Raw genomic sequence first — 19056 nt, 5'->3', positions numbered from 1 at the left:
CAAAGACGAAAAGGTAGCATATCTTTGCTATTTTTACAAGCGGGCGCCTCCCTTCAATGTGAGATGTCAACTCCAAAATTTGAGGGACGGTTTTATAACAAATACTGCTTGTGTTGTAGGCAGTGACTTCGGTAGAGTCCTCCTGATTCTGCTAAATCCCTTCTTTTATACCACAGCTAAGTATCTCATGCTATAATGAAGGGAGTTTTGAGCGTCCATTCTGGTTTGTCTGATTCGGGTGACAAGATCATAACTATATTTCCAAATCATTTTGAACGCTTTGTATAGCACAGCATATCCGTGGCTTGATGTGTGTGTGTGTGTGGCAGTTCTCAGTCAAAGATTAAAGCCTGCGAGCCAAAGCAATGCAGCTAAATTGAAGGCTCTCTTCTCCATCCCCATTCAGATTGATGATACGCTTGATACCCATGTTGAGCGCTTGTGGACTGAGAACGTCCTCGTCGTCATCGAGGTTCCCTCGCTCGAGAGGACCCTTTCTTGACCCTTCAAGCTCCCAGAGCTTTCCACCACTCTTAACAAAACTCACGAAATGCCCACCTTCACGCTCACACGTCGGGTCCACATAGCTGTCGCCGGCCTGCTCGACTGACTTGTGAGCAAGTTCGAATGCTTCGCTGTTGTATAGCATTTTGGCGCGTTTGTTCATATCCAGCGGTATGGCGAGGCTTCGAATCGCCGCGAGGTCGGAACCAGGCTTGATGAAGTCGACAGCAGGACCGTTGATCAAGCTATGGAGCAAACCAATCGAGCCGCAGGCGTGGCCGATGGTTTGTTTGAACCAGATAACTGGCTCATCAGGGCCAGAACCAGTGTACGGTTCTTTTTCGGCGTCTTCGGCCTTGCGGCTTCGATTCCAAGCTGGTGTAAGTGGAATGATGACCAGCAGAGCCAGAGCAGGTCGAGGAATGTGTGCGAGCTCTTCGGGTTCATACAGCGAATAGACGTCGTAGAACTGGAGCTCAGACGATAGACCCAACTTTGCTGCCAGTTGGTTCATTACATCGGGGTTGTTCTCTGCAGTGCCATTTATTATTACCTACCTTAGTTTCTACCCAGAAATAAGTGGTCATGGAGGGCTTAATTCGCTTACCAAGCATCGACCATTTCTTCTTCTCCATTTTGCGAAATCGATGGACAGAGATCGTAGAAGGGTCAAAATTATGGCAGAGGGAAGATTGTGCAGCATTAGCAGGAATCAAATAGAGCTGTGGAATGGATGGTTAAGTTTACGGTCTTGTTGGAACGCTTTCCAGTTGTCAGTGGTAGATGCCTGGGCCCTGCGCTTACGCAGAACAATCCGCAGCTCAGCTGACGTGAGAATCATCTTCGCAGCGCAAGATCACCTGATTAGTGGTAACAACTTGCTACTTAGCAGCAAGCTTCACTTGAAGAGCAAACGTTGGAACTAACTGCACCGGTAATTACTGTCGCTTGCAAGGGTGCCTCTGGAGCTGGTCAAACTGAGTCCTTCTGAATCCGTTCAAATCATGCCACACAGTGAAGCATTTTAGATACACCATATGCACGCTGCACAACTATCGGATCTACAAGCATGCGATCCGTTACAGTACAAACCCTATAACCGTGTGTTCGACTACGCGACACCCAAAGCAACCATGAGCCTGCGCAGTTCGACCAGATCCCAGCCCCTGTCCTCAAAAGCAGCACCGATAATAGCCCCCATGGTATATCTGAGTGGCGTTGGAGGCACCCATCGTCCTTGAGAAGAGTTATTTCGGATGTAACGATCCAGGCCTAGACTGAGAGCCTGTTTTGCAAGGTAGACGTTACTACCGACACGAGAGATGAACATATGGATCTCTGCCATCAAGACTCTTGCATTATCACCTCTGTTATTGATGGGAGGTATCATTGCAGGATATATGCACCTCTGCTGGCATGCCGTGCCAGGCCTTCCGCTAGCAATAAGAGCGTGAGGGTCCCGTCACCTTCAAAGGCCAGGTCCTTGATTGCTACGCGATCAGTGACGCCGAGGGCCCTCAAGGCTTGTTCTTAGTGTCGGATCATGGATGTAGATGTGGAATTGTTCTTGAAATGCGCTGACTGCATCATCGGAGGATAAGTATCTGACCATGCTGGCAGCAATTCAGGGGAGAAATAATTCTGTGAGAGCTGAATGTATATAGTGCTCGAAGCGCTGATTAAAGACCCTCCTATATTTATCCATAGAAATACTATCGGAAATATCTCAACCTCACCTTATACCCGGATAGTAATTGTACGGTAACTCTTTGTGGACGTCGAGGTTACTGGATTAGCTTCAAACCACCTTGGAACGTATTACCATTCCCGGATCATGGCGCGCGCGAAGTTCAGATCCATGCTATAGAATGCGGTATCATCCTGCTTCGAGCTTACCCATTAAATGAGCCGAAGGGTGAAGCAGATGTAGCTGCCAGAACATGTTGCTCGCTTAGTTGCAGACAAAGCACGGCCAAGTCGGTCGCAAAGCAGCAAAGACAACAGCGGGATCGCCGCTAATCCGCGATAGGAAAGGCGTGCCTGTCCCGTGAAATTTTGCCGCGGCGGAACAAAAAAAGATGGAAAAAATGTTCTCCGAACCCTAATCAGTCAATTTTCCTTTCCCCTCTCCCTATCGCCCGCTGCACGACTGGCTCGTCGACAGCTGTTCCTTTCTTTCGACACATCCTACACATCCACATCAACCACTACAATGTCGAAAAGATCCGCCGACGCCGCCGACGAGCAGTCCGCCGCGCTCAAGGCCGGTGAGCGCCCGATCACCGAATATCCTGCCGACGAGGTTGGTGAATTCGAGGACGAGTACGAGGACGAGTTCGAGAGTGAGGATGAGATCCTTGAGGCTGGTGTGGACGGTCGCCCCGATGCGGAACGTGAGGAGGAAGAAAGAGGTGCGTTACCGTACCCTTATGATTGCACCACGCCGTAAAGAATGTACTGACGACAATTGCTGTATGCAGAAGCTATGGATGTCGACAAGCAGACCTTCATTCCGGGAAGAACGAAGCTTGCGCCCGGAGAGGTCCTGTCCCCCGACCCGACCACGTACAACATGCTTCACACCCTCAGCACACCTTGGCCCTGTCTGTCGTTCGATATTGTCCGCGACAACCTGGGCGACAACCGCAAGACATACCCCGCGACCGTCTACGCTGTCGCGGGTACACAAGCCGAGGGCAAGCGCGCCAAGGAGAATGAGCTGATGGTCCTGAAGCTGAGCGGCTTGAGCAAGATGGAGAGGGATAATGAGACCGACTCTGAGAGCGACTCGGATTCTGATGACGACAGCGAGGCCATCCTCGAGCACAAGAGCATCCCTCTCGGCTCCACCACCAATCGCATTCGCGCTCACCAGACCCCCAACCAGTCGGGCGATTACTCCAAGCCCCCCCAGACCATCACCGCCACCATGCTCGAGAACTCGCAAGTTGTTATTCACGACGTTACCCCCCATCTCACCAGCTTCGATGTTCCCGGTACTATCCTCCCTCCCTCAGCAAACAAGCCTCTGTCTACCTTGCGCATGCACAAGTCGGAAGGTTACGCTCTTGACTGGTCTCCGCTGCAGCCCCTTGGCAAGTTGTTGACCGGCGATAACGACGGCCTGATCTACGTTACTACTCGTACGGAGGGAGGCGGCTGGGTCACGGACACCCGTCCCTTCACTGGCCACAAGTCTTCCGTCGAAGAGCTTCAGTGGTCCCCGAACGAGAAGAACGTCTTCGCCTCCGCCAGCAGTGACGGAACAGTCAAGGTCTGGGATGTCCGGTCCAAGTCGCGCAAGCCGGCTGTGAACGTGCAGGTTTCAAACACCGACGTCAACGTCATGAGCTGGTCGAACCAGACTTTCCACCTGCTCGCAACGGGCGCTGATGACGGCCAATGGGCTGTCTGGGATTTGAGACACTGGAAGCCCAGCGCCACCTCCGCCGCGACCAAGGCTTCTCCGGTGGCATCTTTCGATTTCCACCGGGAGCCCATCACGAGTATCGAGTGGCACCCTACCGACGACAGCGTTGTTGCGGTCGGTTCTGCCGACAATACTGTTACGCTCTGGGATTTGGCCGTTGAGTTGGATGAAGAGGAGAACCGTGATGCCGCCATGCAAGAGGTTCCCCCGCAGTTGTTGTTCGTTCACTACATGGACTCGGTCAAGGAGGTACACTGGCAGGCCCAGATGCCTGGCACCATCATGGCTACCGGTGGCGGTGGATTTGGGTAAGTCAAGCTATCCCTACGGATTTGCTTCGAGAATCGATGTGCTAACGATCCGTGCAGTGTCTTCAAGACGATCAGCGTTTAATTGAGGATTACAAAAGTTCGACGATAGCATACAGGCAGTTGGAGTTGCGATTATACCACTTTCCATGACGTTCAGTACTTGATGAATTAGAATCAATGATGGCCTTTTCATACAGTATATTGGCTTCCGATACAAGACACTCGCGAGAACAGTAGTCTATAGCAACCGCGTAGCCTATCGATAGTCATGTGCCTCTCACAATCACGGACGCAGTCTGATGCATCTCTGCGCATGCGAGCGCATAAATAGTATGCTCGAAGGCGACATCTGTCCGAGTACTCGATTGGCCTTGTTCCACATTCCGCCTCGCGCGGCAAATCCGATATTATCTCTCGTGATACATGAAGTTAGCATCGTTTATCTATTGAACGTGGGCATGCCTTTCGAGGGCTGATCATCGACGCAAGATCATCGATAGAGAGTGAACAGCAAGCGACTTCTTCAAGGGTACTGTAATTGAACCTGCCAATCAGCGGGTCAGCATTAGAATATGAAGCCTGTGGAGACGTGGCGCCATGGGGCACCAGAACGTTAAGCTAATTTGGTCTCTCCAACTTAACTGATCTCAGCTGAGCCATGAGATAGATACGAGGTGAGGAGGTAGCCTTGGCCGCGTCAGAGAAGGGATGCATTCCCCCGAAGTGGCTAAGCGGGAGAAAACCGAACAAGACGGGGAAATGCGGGGAAGACTGACTAAGCTCTCAAAGCAGGTGAGCATAGGCCACAGACATCGGCTTCACTCCGCATTTCAAGAAGATCAATAACCGATAGCCACCTCCATCTCGCTTCACACCTGTTGTCCCTCTCGTTCTCCCTTGGCTGGCCCTCTTCCGTCGGTGATTGCCATTGCCGCTCTGTCCAGTAGTCTTGATGAACCCTACGAACACGCCGATGTCCCTCTGTGCCTACTCTACTTCCCCCGCAGCGACCAACACTCAGGGCCTGCTGCCCCGCCATTCCTTGCCATGAGAATCGGAAGGGGATGCGAACGTTGCCGTCTCCGTCACATAAGATGTACTACCCGAGCAGGAGCGTCCTCTTGTAACGCTTGCACTCGTCTGGGGCGTGCTTGTCGCTTAGATCCGCCCTTTCGCTTCAAATCAGTTCGTCATGTTTACCAGAAAAGCAACGGCTCTGCTTCCAAGTTTGAGCTGGCCTGGGACGCCACGCAAACGTGGGTAAGGGTTCCTCATTGTTGTAGGTGCCTTTCTAGTTCTTACATATGTGTATCTGTGCTCACAGGCTGATTCTTCTCAAGTGACATTTGTCCAAGAATGTAGTGAAGAATTCGACGGCGGCAATGCAAGCGACATTCCACCTGACGCTCAAGAGGATGACCTAGTCACTGCGGACGAGGCACCTCAAGGCTTTTCACAAACCTATTGCATGCTCTCTGATCTCCCCTTTTCGGAGATTATGTATGCGCAGGAAGAAAGTGTCCGAGATCATCACGTCCAGAACCCAGTTGCGAATCGGACGACACCGCCAATCACTGAGTTGCGACAGCTCCCCAGCTCATCTTCCCACCTCTCCCCTCAATCCATCGCGATCTTGTCTCCAGTAGCTTCTGCAAGCACAAGGACCAGCGCAACATTACCACCAAGTGTTGTCAGCCCGTGGCCAGAAACTTCGTCTTCTCTATCGACACGTGAAGCCCACCTTCTACGTCTCTTTATCCGGAAGCTTGCACCATGGGTATGCCCTGATCTTGTCTATATACTTTTATCGCGCTTTATTGAAGCTAAATAGTGCCCAGGCCGACATATGCGACCTCCGTTCTCACTTTGCGACCGAAGTCCCTCGCCGCGCTCTCCAATACCCAATGGTTCTCAAAGCTGTCCTCGCCCTCGCTGCGCGACATGATGCCACGATGAGCGGCTCTAGTGACTGGGAAGCATCAGAGTATCACGGGCAATGTCTCGAGCTCCTCATCGCAGCTCTTGCCCTCCCAGGAGAGACGTACGATGACAATCTCCTAATCACGGTCGTCATACTATGTATGTACGAAGAGCTCGAGTTTGCGACCGACGAGAAGCGTCACTGGGTTGGATCCAACCGACTTCTCAACAGAATGTCTTACTCGGCCTTCTCAGGCGGGCTTGCTGAAGCTGCTAGCTGGCAGTTCCTCCGCCAGGCGCTGTACGCCTGCGTCGTCCAGCACCAACCGATGCAGCTCAATCTGGAGAATTATGAGCGATCACTTGTCTTTCAGCGGCGTGATGATGCCTCCTACGCAAATGTCATCATCTTCTACTGTGCCAAGATCTTTCAATTATGGTCAGGGTCACATTGCAGTCCTGTTGATGAGACAGAGTGGCAGCATCTGACCGACAGTGTGGAGCAATGGTATAACGCCAGACCGCTTAGCTGGCAGCCATTACAATACAACGATGCGAACCCCGAGGAGAACCGTCCCTTCCCAGAGATGTGGATGATGTCGCCCCAGGCGGGTAAGTTTGCACCTGCGACCTGCTGCACCATATTTTGACACAGCTCACTGATTTTCGTTCTCGATGTGTAGCTGTGGGACTGCAGTACTATCATACAGCGCGCATATTTTTGACCGCTTCCGATCGTCATTGGAGTGTAGTTAGTGACTATGAGCTTGCGCGACTCAAGCGCATAGAAGAGGTTTGCAGTCTTTTTCGTCTTCATCTCTGTCTTCATTTACGTCTCTCATTCGTCCCTGTCTCTTATCCTTTTCTCCCATCCTTCCCCCTCATCTCTACCTTGCGCCGTCTCACGGCCTCTCACTTTGTCCACCAACTAAACACACTGCTTAAATAGAGAACAATCTCCGCCCACCTTATCAAAGCCGTCGGCTTGTCGATGTCCAACGAAACCGTCGAGAACGCATGCTTCATGGCCTGCCACTTACTTCATCGCTGTACGTTTCCCAGGTTCTTTGCCCCTCCTCATTAACGGGCACACTCTTAATCATTCTCTTATCTACAGATGGATACTGCCTCCGCCATGTCGCCGAGCAACAAGGCTCCCTCGCATTCCTCCGTCGCGTGGAGAAGACGGTCGGCTGGCGTACAGCATGGGTCATCCGCGACCTGGAAGCACAATGGAAAGAACTTCATACTTTGGACACTGCCTGGGGTAGGATAAACAAGGAGGGTGCTTAGAGTGTCGGTCCGTATTCCCTATTGATCTTCTTTCGTTTGAGTGTATACTCAGCGGCGACCTTGGCTACTACTATCAACAATGTGATGACATTACGACCCATAATCAATCAACATGTCTTTTGAGCAATGACTAGAGACGATAGTAGCGGATTTTCCTCTCTCGGTCTCTTGCTCCCTACTTCTCTTCTCTGTGTCAAAGATGCTTCATGAAGACACATAAACCATCTCCTTTACTATTTTTCCTCTCTTCTCTACTCTTCTTCTTTTCACTATAGCCCCCTCACCTCTTCGTTCCAACCCGATTCCATCCGTAGTCACCTCACCAGTCTCCCAGAAAACCAGACGAACCACTGGATTTCGTGGAGCCGATCGCCCAATTTTCAGCAACAGGCACCCTCTCCCTTCCTCACCTGACCAGACTGAGTATCATTTTCCTTCACGCGCAGCAAGCTCGACCGCTCTCCCGTCCCTCAATCTAGTTGTCACGCATCAATTTCATCTTGTTCGTGTACTCTAGGAAAACGTTTAGACACTTTAACTAAAAGTATTCGAGGCGGCTTCGCGCTATGTATCAGGATCAAGGGCGCGGGCTGTCTGCTTCGCATACCTTCTGTAATCCGTTGAACTATTTCTGCTCGAGCTCGTCACGGTCGATTCTACTGGCCATTGTCATGGAGGCTGATTTGCAGGAGCAAGGCAATTTGAGGATCGGATTTTGGATGGCACTTTTCTTAGGAGAAAGCACATACAAGCGTTCGGTTCAGGGGCGGAGGGGGGAAGGGAGGGGAGACGAAGGAAATGTCCTCTCATATTCGAGGCGGCTGGTCTCTTTTCGCTCAAGCAGACAGGCATGTAACTTACTTCTACACCAAAACCACACATTAGGCAACAGGGTAAAGGCTTGAAGTTTTTATTTAAACTACAGAGCACAACCCGTGAACAGCGAATGGGTGATAACATGAGAGAAAATAGGTTAAAGGTAAAGTAAATCAAGTACCACCAGCAACATAATTTCAATTACAGATAAGACTGCACAGTTCCACTACCAAAGTCATAACAGAGAAACAGAAAGAAAGATACAACTCCCCTCAGAACAAAGTAATTGAATCACCGGATCCCACCGCTGGCAGGTGACCCGCCGGGTGTTTGTCTCCGCAGACTGAGGAACCAGCATTGATATCAAATCGCTTTTGGTTCTCATCATCAGGGAGAGGGAGAGGAGAAGAAGCCTTCTTCAGGCTCGACAACCCAAAACATCCTCCTCAAGGCAGCATTGATTCAACTGGGTAGCGATCTCATCACCAGAAGAAGGGCGACTTAAAGGTTGTCTGTCTGCCACCAGCTCATCATTGGGCCCCCCTCAGACTCAGCAGCAATCCAAAGCCCCCAGCCCACTCCAGGCAAGTAACCAGGCGACACCGGTCGTCCCACCCAGAAGTAGAACCAAAGACAAGAATCACCACAAGCGAGCACATCATCGAGGGGGTCAGGGGGAATTGAAAGCAAAAGAGGAACAGGAGAGAGGAAGGAAAAAAAAAAAGGTAAACTAGGCACGCCTCCTCAGATCTGCAGCGAGTATGAACAGATCCAGCTCTTACACCGAAGCGCAAGACCTGGCATGATCTCCGTACGCCCGAAGGCTGAAACTGCGTCATCTGCAACCTAGAATTTGCAACGAGAGGCAGTAAAAGCCGATATCATCATTGGGAAAGCGACAAGGCAAAGGTAAAAGGTCACTGGGCAGGCCTCCTCAGATCCAGCAGAGTTTGGCATTCTCTGCAAGAAGGTCAGTACTGTGTCAAGGCAGCCCAGAGTCTGTAGTGAGGGACAGTAAAGCCGATATCATCATTGGGAATGTGTAGAAAGGTGAGGCACTGAAAATCAGCACCTCCTAGATGAGGTTTCAGAGATTGAAATTGACCTTTGTCTTCTCCAACCACACGATGAGTGTGAGCTTGGTGAGGACGAAGGTGTGAATGAAAACACAAGATGAGACAGACAGGCTGAACACAGAGAGAGAGAACAGACAGAGACGGAAGATATAGAAATGAAAGAACAGATCACCGTAGCTAAGAGAAGTCTGTCTGTGGGAGGAAGAGGAGAGAGGGAGAGAGAGGAAAGGATAGGGAGGAGAGGGGAGGAAGGGAGTATTTATAATTCTGGGAGGTAGAGATTTGGTGATTTGGGCGGCTGGCCTCATTCACCTCAAAATCAGGAAAAAGAGTGACCCAGTCGCCTGACTGGCTGATTCTTTCCCCCCGGATCAAGGAATTGTATCATCCGGGTTAATCTCATTTCGGCTTGAGGGGAAGAGTCATATCCGGTGTTAAGACAAAGACCTTCTGGTTGGCTGTTAAGCGAATGGCTGGCTGAAGCCGGTTAATCAAGTGAATAGAGTAACACGCACGGAATCAGCTGGAGGAACCAAAGATGATGCCCTGGGGAGCCTGTGGAGGGAGTCGTCGACCACATGACGAGAGCTCTTCAAGCTGGAATAATCCAGCGCACAACGCAAAGTCTAGGCTTCAGGAGTGCTGTGACTCTATAGAGCAATGAGAACATTTTATTGGTCTCTACGAAGAAGCAAGGACAAAAAGAAAAGCAATATAGCTAGCTACGTAGCGCAGTGCAACTTGATGGGCCTTCTAGTACCTACACCATATCGTCGAACTGCCTGGGAAACCGTCTGTAAACCAGAAGCGATGCTGAGAAACTGGCTCTGATGCCTCAACGTAGCCAGAGAAATGTTTGTAAATAGTTGTCACATCGTTGCACGCGTCTCACGCACTGTTGACTCGTGTCATCTCCGCAGCCATATGGAAAGACTCCGTGAGGCAGAGACCACATGAGGGAATTGATTCAGCCAAAGACTCAAGGGCGGCGAGCTCAGAGTAAATCACTATTATTTCTCAGGATGGTGACAGCTGCCTGTTTCCCATCGCTTGCGATGAGCTCAAGCAAGGGAAGGTTCCGTTACGAGCATTATGGTTGACACGTTCTGATAGGGATTTCGAGCCGACTATCATGGATGTCTCTCAAATCCAGCTGTCTCGGGAATCTGTACAAGTTGGGTCAAATGATCCATGACTCTTCGTAAAAGAGTCAAAGATACTCGATTCAAAATGCTCACAGATCGAGAACCCAGCTTCCGATGATCCCACTCGCAGGAGACCTCGTGGGACTCTGAAGGAAGCGAGAATCCCGTTGATGTTCGACCGTGAAATGCATACCTTTGCCGTCCTAAGGATCTGCAAGGCTCGACCGATCAAGGCAGGTGACCTGTGCTTCACCATATAAGTCATCGTAGCAGAGGTAGAGAAGCTACCAAGCTCTAAGTGTGGCTATATCTTTTGCAGACATCAGATCGAACCTCGAGATAAAGTTGTGGCATCAGGGACCAACCCCGATCCGACCCGCCGACTGTCTCATCCGCCCGCCGTCTTGGCTGCATCCTTCTTCATTTACCGCAAGACGACCAACAAACAGTACTAATTATACCTCGCGCATACAGACCTACAACTCATCGTCATCGTTATTCCAGCCTGTTTTCTCAAGCACCCAGAGATAAACCCCGGAATCTACAGGGTCATCACCACAGCGATCCCACTAACCACCAAGGACGGATCCAACACAACTCGACCCTAGCAAGTAGCAATCAACACTCGAAACAACCATCAACACAAACTGGGCGAAGCACAAGATCACCCAACCTGCCTCTACTACAAAACAACCGACAAGACGGTCAGGACCACCGACCACCCCCCCATTACCATTCCATTCCAGCACCACCCCACACCCTCAACCCATCCCGCACGAAAATCCATACAAGAAAATTCTGGTGCCTGAACAACATGTCCATTACAGATGATAGTTTAAAAATAGAAACCTCGACGTCCAAGCCAGCAAGTGACCGTCCCCGGCTTCAATTTACTCACTGCCTGATCATCCAGTAACAGTAGCCCGGCCCGATGTCCGAGCTTCGATGGACACCTTCTTTCATCATTCGGTGATAATGAACACCCCCCAACATACCCAGCAGCAAATCACTGACCTTTGAACCCTCGTCCTCACGCTAACTCCATTTACCAATCCAGATTCGCTCAAGTCTCCGGCGAGAAGCCACAATCTGTAATCCACTTAGCTTTGAGCTTTGGGTTCTTCGAAAGGTATCAGTCCACCCAAAGTGGGGAAAACCCGCCATCGGCAGGGAAAAAACGAAAGGAGGCAGTGTTCGGAGATAAGTTGGTAGGGATACTACCTACTTTTCTTCCCCATCCCACTACGATAACTACGTTGGTGGTATGACAGTCAATGGATGGATGGGTGGATGGATGCTTTTTGCTTTCCTTCCGGCGCAGAAGAATGGATTATACGCTGGTCTTTATCGCATACTGGGCCAGATCAGAATGATTGCGACATGATGTCCCCTCTTCATACGCCCTCCCGCCCGGGAAGATGCGATCATATTAAAGGACTAACTAACCACGGCATCTTATCCCCGAGGTGGACGCGGTAACTTACTGTGTTGTCCAGCGGGACAGAGGGAGGGTCTCCGCAAGGAAAATGTAAAAACTGAAAAAAAAGAGAGAAAAAAAAAACTGAATGAAGCAGCTATTGAAAGACACCGCAATACAAGACAAGACTATAATAGCTAGCCGTTATTCCCGAAAGAGTACTCCGTAATTTAGCTTGCAGTCTCTTTACTGATCCTGCTGCAAGAGATTTAGGCTGTCACATTTCCCTGTCGTTCGCTTTTATCAAGCTAATACTTAAACCTTGGTGTCTTCGCCCTCGGGGTTAAAGCTTGTCGCGGAGAACCGAATGCACGGAACTCTCACACCCGACCTACTTCCATTAAGCACCTGACCTCGAGGACAGCTAAAGTACCAACTATCTACCAATGAGTGCATCTCGATTTGAAGATATCGAGTTTCTTTCGTGACCTTCCAGGTTCGCGACATTCAAAAATGGTAGCCGGGTGCCTCGTGGTTCTATACCTCTTATGTCTCATAGCCCCGCCGGTCGCGGCGGACTCAAATTCAAATACCAACTGTGAGTTCTTGCATCGCTTTTCAATTTTGATCTTCTATGCTCTATGTTCTATCATCTATTGTCGGAGTTGTGATACATCCACGCTTCTATATCAACTGCTCACAAGAACGGAAGGCACCTCCAGCACAACGATAACCTCCCAAGCCGACGCTGACAGCCGTCTCTCCTCCTGCTCCACCATCCACGGCACCCTAACCATCTCTCCCTCCGCCACCGGCAGCATCACCCTCAAACAGCTAGAGACGCTCAATGCGGGCCTTATCATCCAGAATGCCTCCGCATTAACAGCCTTCTCCGCGTCAAACCTCGAAACCGTCAACGGGCAGCTCTCCATCAAACAAAACGGCGAATTGAGCACTCTCACACTCTCAGATCTCAAGACCGTCAGCGGAGAGCTGGATGTCGAGGATAACTCGCAGCTCAAGGACTTGGTGTTCGATGATTTGGAGTACGTGAACGGGGCGTTGACGCTAAGTGGGAAATTTGACAGGTGGGTACATTCTAATTTGTCTCCCTGATTCGCGTCGCGGAGGAGAGAGCGTGAACCGCAATCTGTGCAAACCGCGGTGCTGATTTGGACGACTCCAAAGTATATCGTTTAGCAATCTCAAGCATGTCAATGGACAGACGAGTATCAGTTCGCGCGGAGGATCATTTCGTTGCTCGAGTTTGGAATCTCTGCGGACCGGGAATGACGATGACGACGGTGACAACCAGAACAATAACAACAGCAACGGCGTGTTCAAGGGGTCGTATTCTTGCTCCGACGGTTCCAGCAGCGGGTTAAGTTCGGGGGCCAAAGCGGGAATTGCCATAGGAGTTATCCTAGTCGTCCTGCTGATCATCCTACTCGTGTGGGTGCTGATGCGTCGGAATCGGTCAAGGCGGAAGCGGCGAAATGCTGCCCAGGATGAGGGCAAATCCGAATACACTGCTGTTGGAACGGGGCTGCCACGAGATCGCATGACCTCAAATATGGCTGAAAAGGTGCAATCTCGCGTGTTGAATGCGCAGGAGCCGGATCCAGCGACTGATCTGAACAATATCCCACGGAAACCATTGTCACCGCCTCCCCCATCGCCGCCGATCGACGTCCACCACAGAATGTCAACGATCTCGCCATCTTCGCCACCCGTGCCGAGCTCGCTGATGCCCGGTACAGAAAGCTCTGTCAGCTCCGTCCCGACATCTAATGAGCAGAATGCATTGTTCCTGAATCCCATCCCTCGACGGAGGCCTTCCGAAACGAACGTTCCCTTGCTGGATAGTGGAAATGTGCATGAAGTACCGGCCAGTCCGATCGCACATAGGGTAGTGTATGAGTTGGATGCTGGTCCGGTGCGAGGGACGCACCAGCAGCCGATTAACCACGAGTAACACCCTGTCACATATGACGCCGCATCAAGAGGCATGACTGATGAGATTTGAGACGGTGGGTCAGCACGACCTAACGAATATACCCTGAGATAACAGAAACGCAACGGAGCAGCAGCCCATCGTCCAACTGTACAATTGGATTGAAATTGAGAAATCGTAGCCAAACCGACTCGGGGTCCTCAGAATACCCCCAATCATGATAGTGTACATCATGCATTAAACGCTTAGAATCAGATTCATCCATTATGATTAAAACGATGACTCCATCGTGGGGCCCGGGCTCGCTCGCACTGCCTGCAGTGTCTCGCCCGAGGCCAATGGTCCGCACCACCCGTACGTGTCGCACCGGCATTGTTCGTATCGAGGACAACTATGACGACAATATTAGCCACTTTCTGCCGCTCCAAGGTGGACCCAGTCGCGCGCGTCTCCACCACTTACTATATGACCTCCATGCCGAAAATGATGTGCCAGATCTTCTCGTAGACCCAGCCCACGCCAAAGCTATCGGTCAACTCTGTCTCGTCGGCCCACCGCAACATGCGCACATAATCCGATCGAGGTCGTTCGAGGATCCGCTGGCGACTCACGGCAAATTGACCACAGCAGACGTTCCCAATGTGTTCCGGAACCTTCTTCGCAGGGACGTTGAGCAGCGTCTGGTAGACCTGGGGAAAGAACGCGCGAATATCATCGTTTTCGAGGTCGATTTGTGTGGGGCTCCACGGGTGGACGCTCGTCGGGCAGCCGGGGTCATGCTCACAGCGCAGGTTGACGTACCCTTGCGCGTCGACAGCTTCCAACCGGAGGTTGCGTAACGCTGGACCAGTGTGGGGGCCGAAAAGGTCATTGTGCCATTGATCGTAGTTCGAATGGATGAATATCGTATATTTGGGTAACCGGTCGTAGAAATCAACAATGAAGGAGAGGTAGGCGGCGGCCTCGCGACCGCGGATGGTGCGAGGGATTAGGAGGTGAGGCGCAGGTTCGACGTCGGTGCTGTAAATGAATGGAATTGTTCCGCTGCGGAAGGAGTCAAACGTCAGCCCAACAAGCACAATGAAATTTCCTTGGTCCTGAAAAACGAGGGGAGGTGCGCGCCATACTGGTCCCTGCAGTAATCTAGAAGCCAGGTTAAGTCCTCCGCCCGCGTCGCGGCTAATACCAATCCAATATCGCTGGTCGCATTTTCGTAGGTCGCAGTGATCTCCGCTAATTGCTCGTGGATAGGATTGACGTATTCTTCCAGTACTGATGATTTGCGATTAGCAATGACGGGAGACACGTCCGGGGCGCGGGATCCGAACAATGACATACCAGGTTGAGGTTCATAGCTTTCACCACCGCAGAGCAGCCATGAGAAAACCGAGGTGACCAGTAGCGCCAAAACTCCAAGGGCGACAGTGCGGCGGGCAGGCCAACGAAACAGCCGCCTCTTCGACATTGAGTGAGAGGGGGAGGGAGGGAACACCTCTCGCGAGGTTTGACGGCAACCACGAGAACCGACAGGGATAGAGACTCGGAAGAGATAAGTACCTAGAGAAGAGGCAGAAGGAAAGGGGCGAGGAGGAGACGGGAGGAGAGGAGAAGTGGAAAAGGAAAGGGAAAGAACAGGCGACGACGACCAGTCGAATGCGTTGTTCAACACAATTGAATGATAATTCCGGTTATGAAGTCAATGGAAGCGGGCATTTTGGAGCCCACCAGACGAACCCAGACGAATAATGGGAGGGAGTGCATTCATTGCTCACTAACCGGTGCTAAAATGCTAGTTAAAGGGCACAAAACCGCCATGGCCATTCAATTCCACGTAAGGGGCAGATACACTAACATCGAATTGAGAAAAGTCCCCTAGTGCTGGGCCACTCAATCGCCAGGATCTGGAAGCCCGGTGGAGTCCGCCAAGGTCTCGCCCCAAGGCCTGCTTCGGCACTAATCCGCCTGCAGTTTAGCCCCTCCAGCCCTCCAGCCCTCCTTATCTGCATGCGATATCCCTTCTGCACCGCCAGCCGCCGCGAACGGGCGCAAGCTGCTTGATGGTTCGAAGGGTCATCTCTCGTACTATCCTTCTTCCCTTTGAGAACAAGAAAGGCTCGGACTGACAGCCTCTGACGGGGAAAGTTTCACCGTCTTCCAATTCCCTCCGCCAAGAACTCACTCGTCATGAGCGTACGTCATCAATTGACCGGTCAAATGGCGACTCCCACGATTTGCCATTGAATATTGCCATGCATGCAGCATCCCGTAGAGCTCCCTGCACGGAGTACGGTACATCATGATCGGCAGCATGCAGGTGATATTCCCGTCGTCGATTTATGTGTACTCCGTATACGACGCGGTGTGAGTGTGTGCATCTTGGTGCTGTACCAATGGGCCACACATCCTGCTTTCGTCCACCGCGATCAACATTCCTCACTACCCTGATCATTGACAGCAGGTGCGTATACACATTACACAGTACGCGTCCTTTGGTGGCGACAAATGGACCAGCTTCGTTCAAGTAAGCTCTTAAGGCCGTGGTATGGTGTATTATGGCTCTGGTCCAGGCTTTCTCGGGAATCTGACAGGGACCGGTGGGGCGAAACGAGCTTGCCGACACAGGGGTTGGCTTACGAACAAGGGCTATATAAGTAGTATCGTTTACTTGAGCCAGTCCACCTCCGTACCCTCAATAAATTTGCTCTCCTGATTCCATGCATTTATTCATCATGGCTACCCTAAAAAAAATGGGCTTGCAAGCACTGAACTTCCTGCCCACCGAATGCAAGCTTGTGCAGCGGTCACCGGACGTGATGCTGTAGACTGGGTAGGATTAGTCATTGATACAGGGAATAATCGGTGTGTCGGTCTGCTGTGCCTATTATCCAACCTTCAATATCGTGGACTATGATTTACGCGGTATGTAGAAGGAAGATGTCAGTGGTGAAGATGCGATGTATGGGTTGATGCAGGAATGACCTCGGATGAAAAGGGTATATGAAGGATGTAAGGGACAATATCTTTGTAGAAATAAGTCCGATGGCAGAGGGGCTACTGCATGATCCGTGGCCGGATGATGAGATAGTTTATTGTAAGTATTCGTCAAAGTCCTATCGAGCTTGAACCCCCATTGGCAGGCCTTAATGCGGTCGAGCTAACCCTTCCAAGTTCATGTTACACTATGATTGTAGCTTCTTGACGCCCAAGTGTCGCTGAGCTGCTTTAACAGCTCGCTAGTTCGCTCAATATAGCCATCTATGCATTCAAACAATACGCGTTATGTGAACAAACATGCATTTTAGAAAAGTGCAAAGTCTTATTGCTATTCATGGTATCACATCCTACGACGGTCATGCTGAAATGTCTTGCTTTGCATGTAGGAAGATAGAGAGAGAGAGGTGCCATTTTGGAAAACAACAAATCGGAATTGCGATATCAAAGAAACTGATCACGGCTGCAGGAGCCATTTCAAGCTACCACAAGTGAAGGATAGACTTGCAATCTCAGTGACAGCCTAGCCTTGGTGGAATGAAGTTCAAAGAGATGAATATTTCCCTTTCACAACACCTAATTCACACCTGTCTCATCATCTCCTCTTTTTTCCTCCCACGCGTTCCTCCTCTTCTCCCTGGCTTGATCCGCCTTTTTTCACATTGTCAAAAGCCTGCAGCGACAGGAACCTGACATTTTGTTCATCAACATGTCTTAAAGAAAGGTCATTCTCACTGGCACAAGGGATACATCTTCATGGAAAGCGCTCTGTCCAACCCAGCGAGCGTACCCCAGTGGATCCCGAACAAGAGATTTTTCAAGACATTGAGATGTAAATCTGTTCCCGGACTGATGGTGATCAGCTGACAAGCTTTAGATAATCATTTGTCCGAGATGAGCAAATCGATACAGGAACGGTGATCCTCAAGAGCAACGATTACTTCATTGACATATCTCTTTGGTATCTCTTGCGTTAATCTGCATTGATTCAAAGTGAATTTGCCCAGGGCAGGGATCGAGTGAATTTTCAGCCACACACCACCTCGCTCTTGAATCTAACTCTCCCGGGGCGGAAGTCTTATACACTGGTGATTAAAGGGTACGTGGAAGTTATAAGGGCAGATTACAGACAGCATTTGAAATGGACATGCGACGAAATTCGCAAGAAGAGCAATGCAGAAGCTGAAGTCCGCGAGAGTTCACATGCCAAGAATACAAATACTCCAAAGGGAGCTGATCTGATCAAGCTATACCTTCCTTTAGCTTGGATTCGTCCTTTCTTAGGTCCTCTCGCTCTTTGCATTCGGATCTATACTCTCGTCAACCGTTCTGAGATCGAGGGTCTAAGGGTGATATCTAGAGATGCTACCACGCGAGAGCTTAGATTTGACATGAGCAGAACGACGCTGATGGGCGCCATCGAGGACATCAATATTCTCTTTGGTGAAGGTGACCAGTGGTTACGGGACATGGTGGTGTCGGCTGCTCCAAAGGTGAGAGTGGATTGTATCTAAAAGAACTTCACAATCTCACACCTTCTTTCTCTCATGACTTAACCTTAGCGCTGATCGAAGCGACGCCATAGCGCAGCAGCAGTGACACAGATGCCGACAATGACATCAAAGACGAGTAGAATGACAACTGTGATGGGGTGGCAGCTATAACGCGCGAACAATGGTTGAAGCGCATGAAGGCAGATTTCCAATGGCGAAGTATGCTCAACATTGGGTAAGGACGTGAAAGTACAAGTTGAGCGTACCTCTCGCAGCTTCGTGCTTTGTATCACAAGCAGGTAGCATTGTATTTTAGCCTGACTGAACAAGCAACTACACTGCCTGTCTGATCTTCATTTAACCCCATCTCATCCCCCCTCACACCATCCATCCTATGAGTGCCCGACCAGTCTCTTACAGCCAGCCCAGGCTAGAAAGCTGTGCCATCAGAAAAGACCTGCCTTTTAGTACATCTCTTAAACTCACTAACGAGTGCTCAACCTGGGAACAGTAGCGGGGAATAACTAGTGGGGAAGCAATTGTGCTTTCCCCGCGGCCCACACCGACATTTCCCACCCGAAGTGGGGAAAGAAGGATAAGCATCACGCTGGACAACAAACAAATCACCACCACTTAGCTGTATTGTTGCCAATGCCCCATTGCCTCATTCAATTGTCTACATAAAGGCAGGCAGTCCACACCAACA

General features: G+C 50.7%; 7 protein-coding genes across 7 annotated transcripts; 3 read left to right on the top strand and 4 right to left on the bottom strand.

The window, feature by feature from the left end:
- Positions 1–175: 175 nt before the first annotated feature.
- On the bottom strand, positions 176–1265 carry BP01DRAFT_355480 (ubiquitin carboxyl-terminal hydrolase). The gene is made up of 2 exons (XM_025574701.1): positions 1112–1265; positions 176–1035 (listed from the first exon to the last, which is right to left on the bottom strand). Exons 1-2 carry the CDS (start codon positions 1137–1139, stop codon positions 344–346), a joined length of 720 nt encoding a protein of 239 aa, XP_025432435.1. The 5' UTR covers positions 1140–1265; the 3' UTR covers positions 176–343.
- Positions 1266–1444: 179 nt separating this feature from the next.
- Positions 1445–2184, bottom strand: BP01DRAFT_355479 (uncharacterized protein). Its single transcript, XM_025574700.1, has one exon. The coding sequence runs from the start codon at positions 1892–1894 to the stop codon at positions 1616–1618; it is 279 nt and encodes a 92-aa protein (XP_025432434.1). The 5' UTR covers positions 1895–2184; the 3' UTR covers positions 1445–1615.
- Positions 2185–2619: 435 nt separating this feature from the next.
- BP01DRAFT_414948 (ribosome biosynthesis protein RRB1) lies at positions 2620–4431 on the top strand. The gene is made up of 3 exons (XM_025579096.1): positions 2620–2915; positions 2985–4242; positions 4303–4431. The coding sequence occupies exons 1-3, from the start codon at positions 2717–2719 to the stop codon at positions 4325–4327; spliced, it is 1482 nt and encodes a 493-aa protein (XP_025432433.1). The 5' UTR covers positions 2620–2716; the 3' UTR covers positions 4328–4431.
- A 658-nt stretch (positions 4432–5089) lies between these two features.
- Positions 5090–7622, top strand: BP01DRAFT_337793 (uncharacterized protein). Its single transcript, XM_025573301.1, has 6 exons — positions 5090–5524; positions 5586–6022; positions 6084–6777; positions 6849–7015; positions 7115–7214; positions 7283–7622. Exons 1-6 carry the CDS (start codon positions 5293–5295, stop codon positions 7456–7458), a joined length of 1806 nt encoding a protein of 601 aa, XP_025432432.1. The 5' UTR covers positions 5090–5292; the 3' UTR covers positions 7459–7622.
- A 1062-nt stretch (positions 7623–8684) lies between these two features.
- Positions 8685–9226, bottom strand: BP01DRAFT_15797 (uncharacterized protein). The gene has a single exon (XM_025570675.1). The coding sequence runs from the start codon at positions 9111–9113 to the stop codon at positions 8805–8807; it is 309 nt and encodes a 102-aa protein (XP_025432431.1). The 5' UTR covers positions 9114–9226; the 3' UTR covers positions 8685–8804.
- Positions 9227–12243: 3017 nt separating this feature from the next.
- BP01DRAFT_390729 (putative GPI-anchored cell wall protein Pst1) lies at positions 12244–14125 on the top strand. The gene is made up of 3 exons (XM_025578025.1): positions 12244–12510; positions 12625–13000; positions 13101–14125. The coding sequence occupies exons 1-3, from the start codon at positions 12426–12428 to the stop codon at positions 13885–13887; spliced, it is 1248 nt and encodes a 415-aa protein (XP_025432430.1). The 5' UTR covers positions 12244–12425; the 3' UTR covers positions 13888–14125.
- An 11-nt stretch (positions 14126–14136) lies between these two features.
- BP01DRAFT_293881 (DUF3431 domain-containing protein) lies at positions 14137–15331 on the bottom strand (the record flags this gene model as incomplete). The annotated part of the gene is made up of 4 exons (XM_025571745.1): positions 14137–14257; positions 14329–14910; positions 14994–15138; positions 15205–15331. The coding sequence occupies 4 exons, from the start codon at positions 15329–15331 to the stop codon at positions 14137–14139; spliced, it is 975 nt and encodes a 324-aa protein (XP_025432429.1).
- Between the last annotated feature and the right edge of the window lie 3725 nt (positions 15332–19056).

This window comes from Aspergillus saccharolyticus (assembly GCF_003184585.1).
Source record: "Aspergillus saccharolyticus JOP 1030-1 unplaced genomic scaffold BP01scaffold_10, whole genome shotgun sequence".
Classification (NCBI taxonomy): Eukaryota; Fungi; Ascomycota; class Eurotiomycetes; order Eurotiales; family Aspergillaceae; genus Aspergillus; species Aspergillus saccharolyticus.
This window is presented reverse-complemented; position numbering and strand designations above follow the sequence as displayed.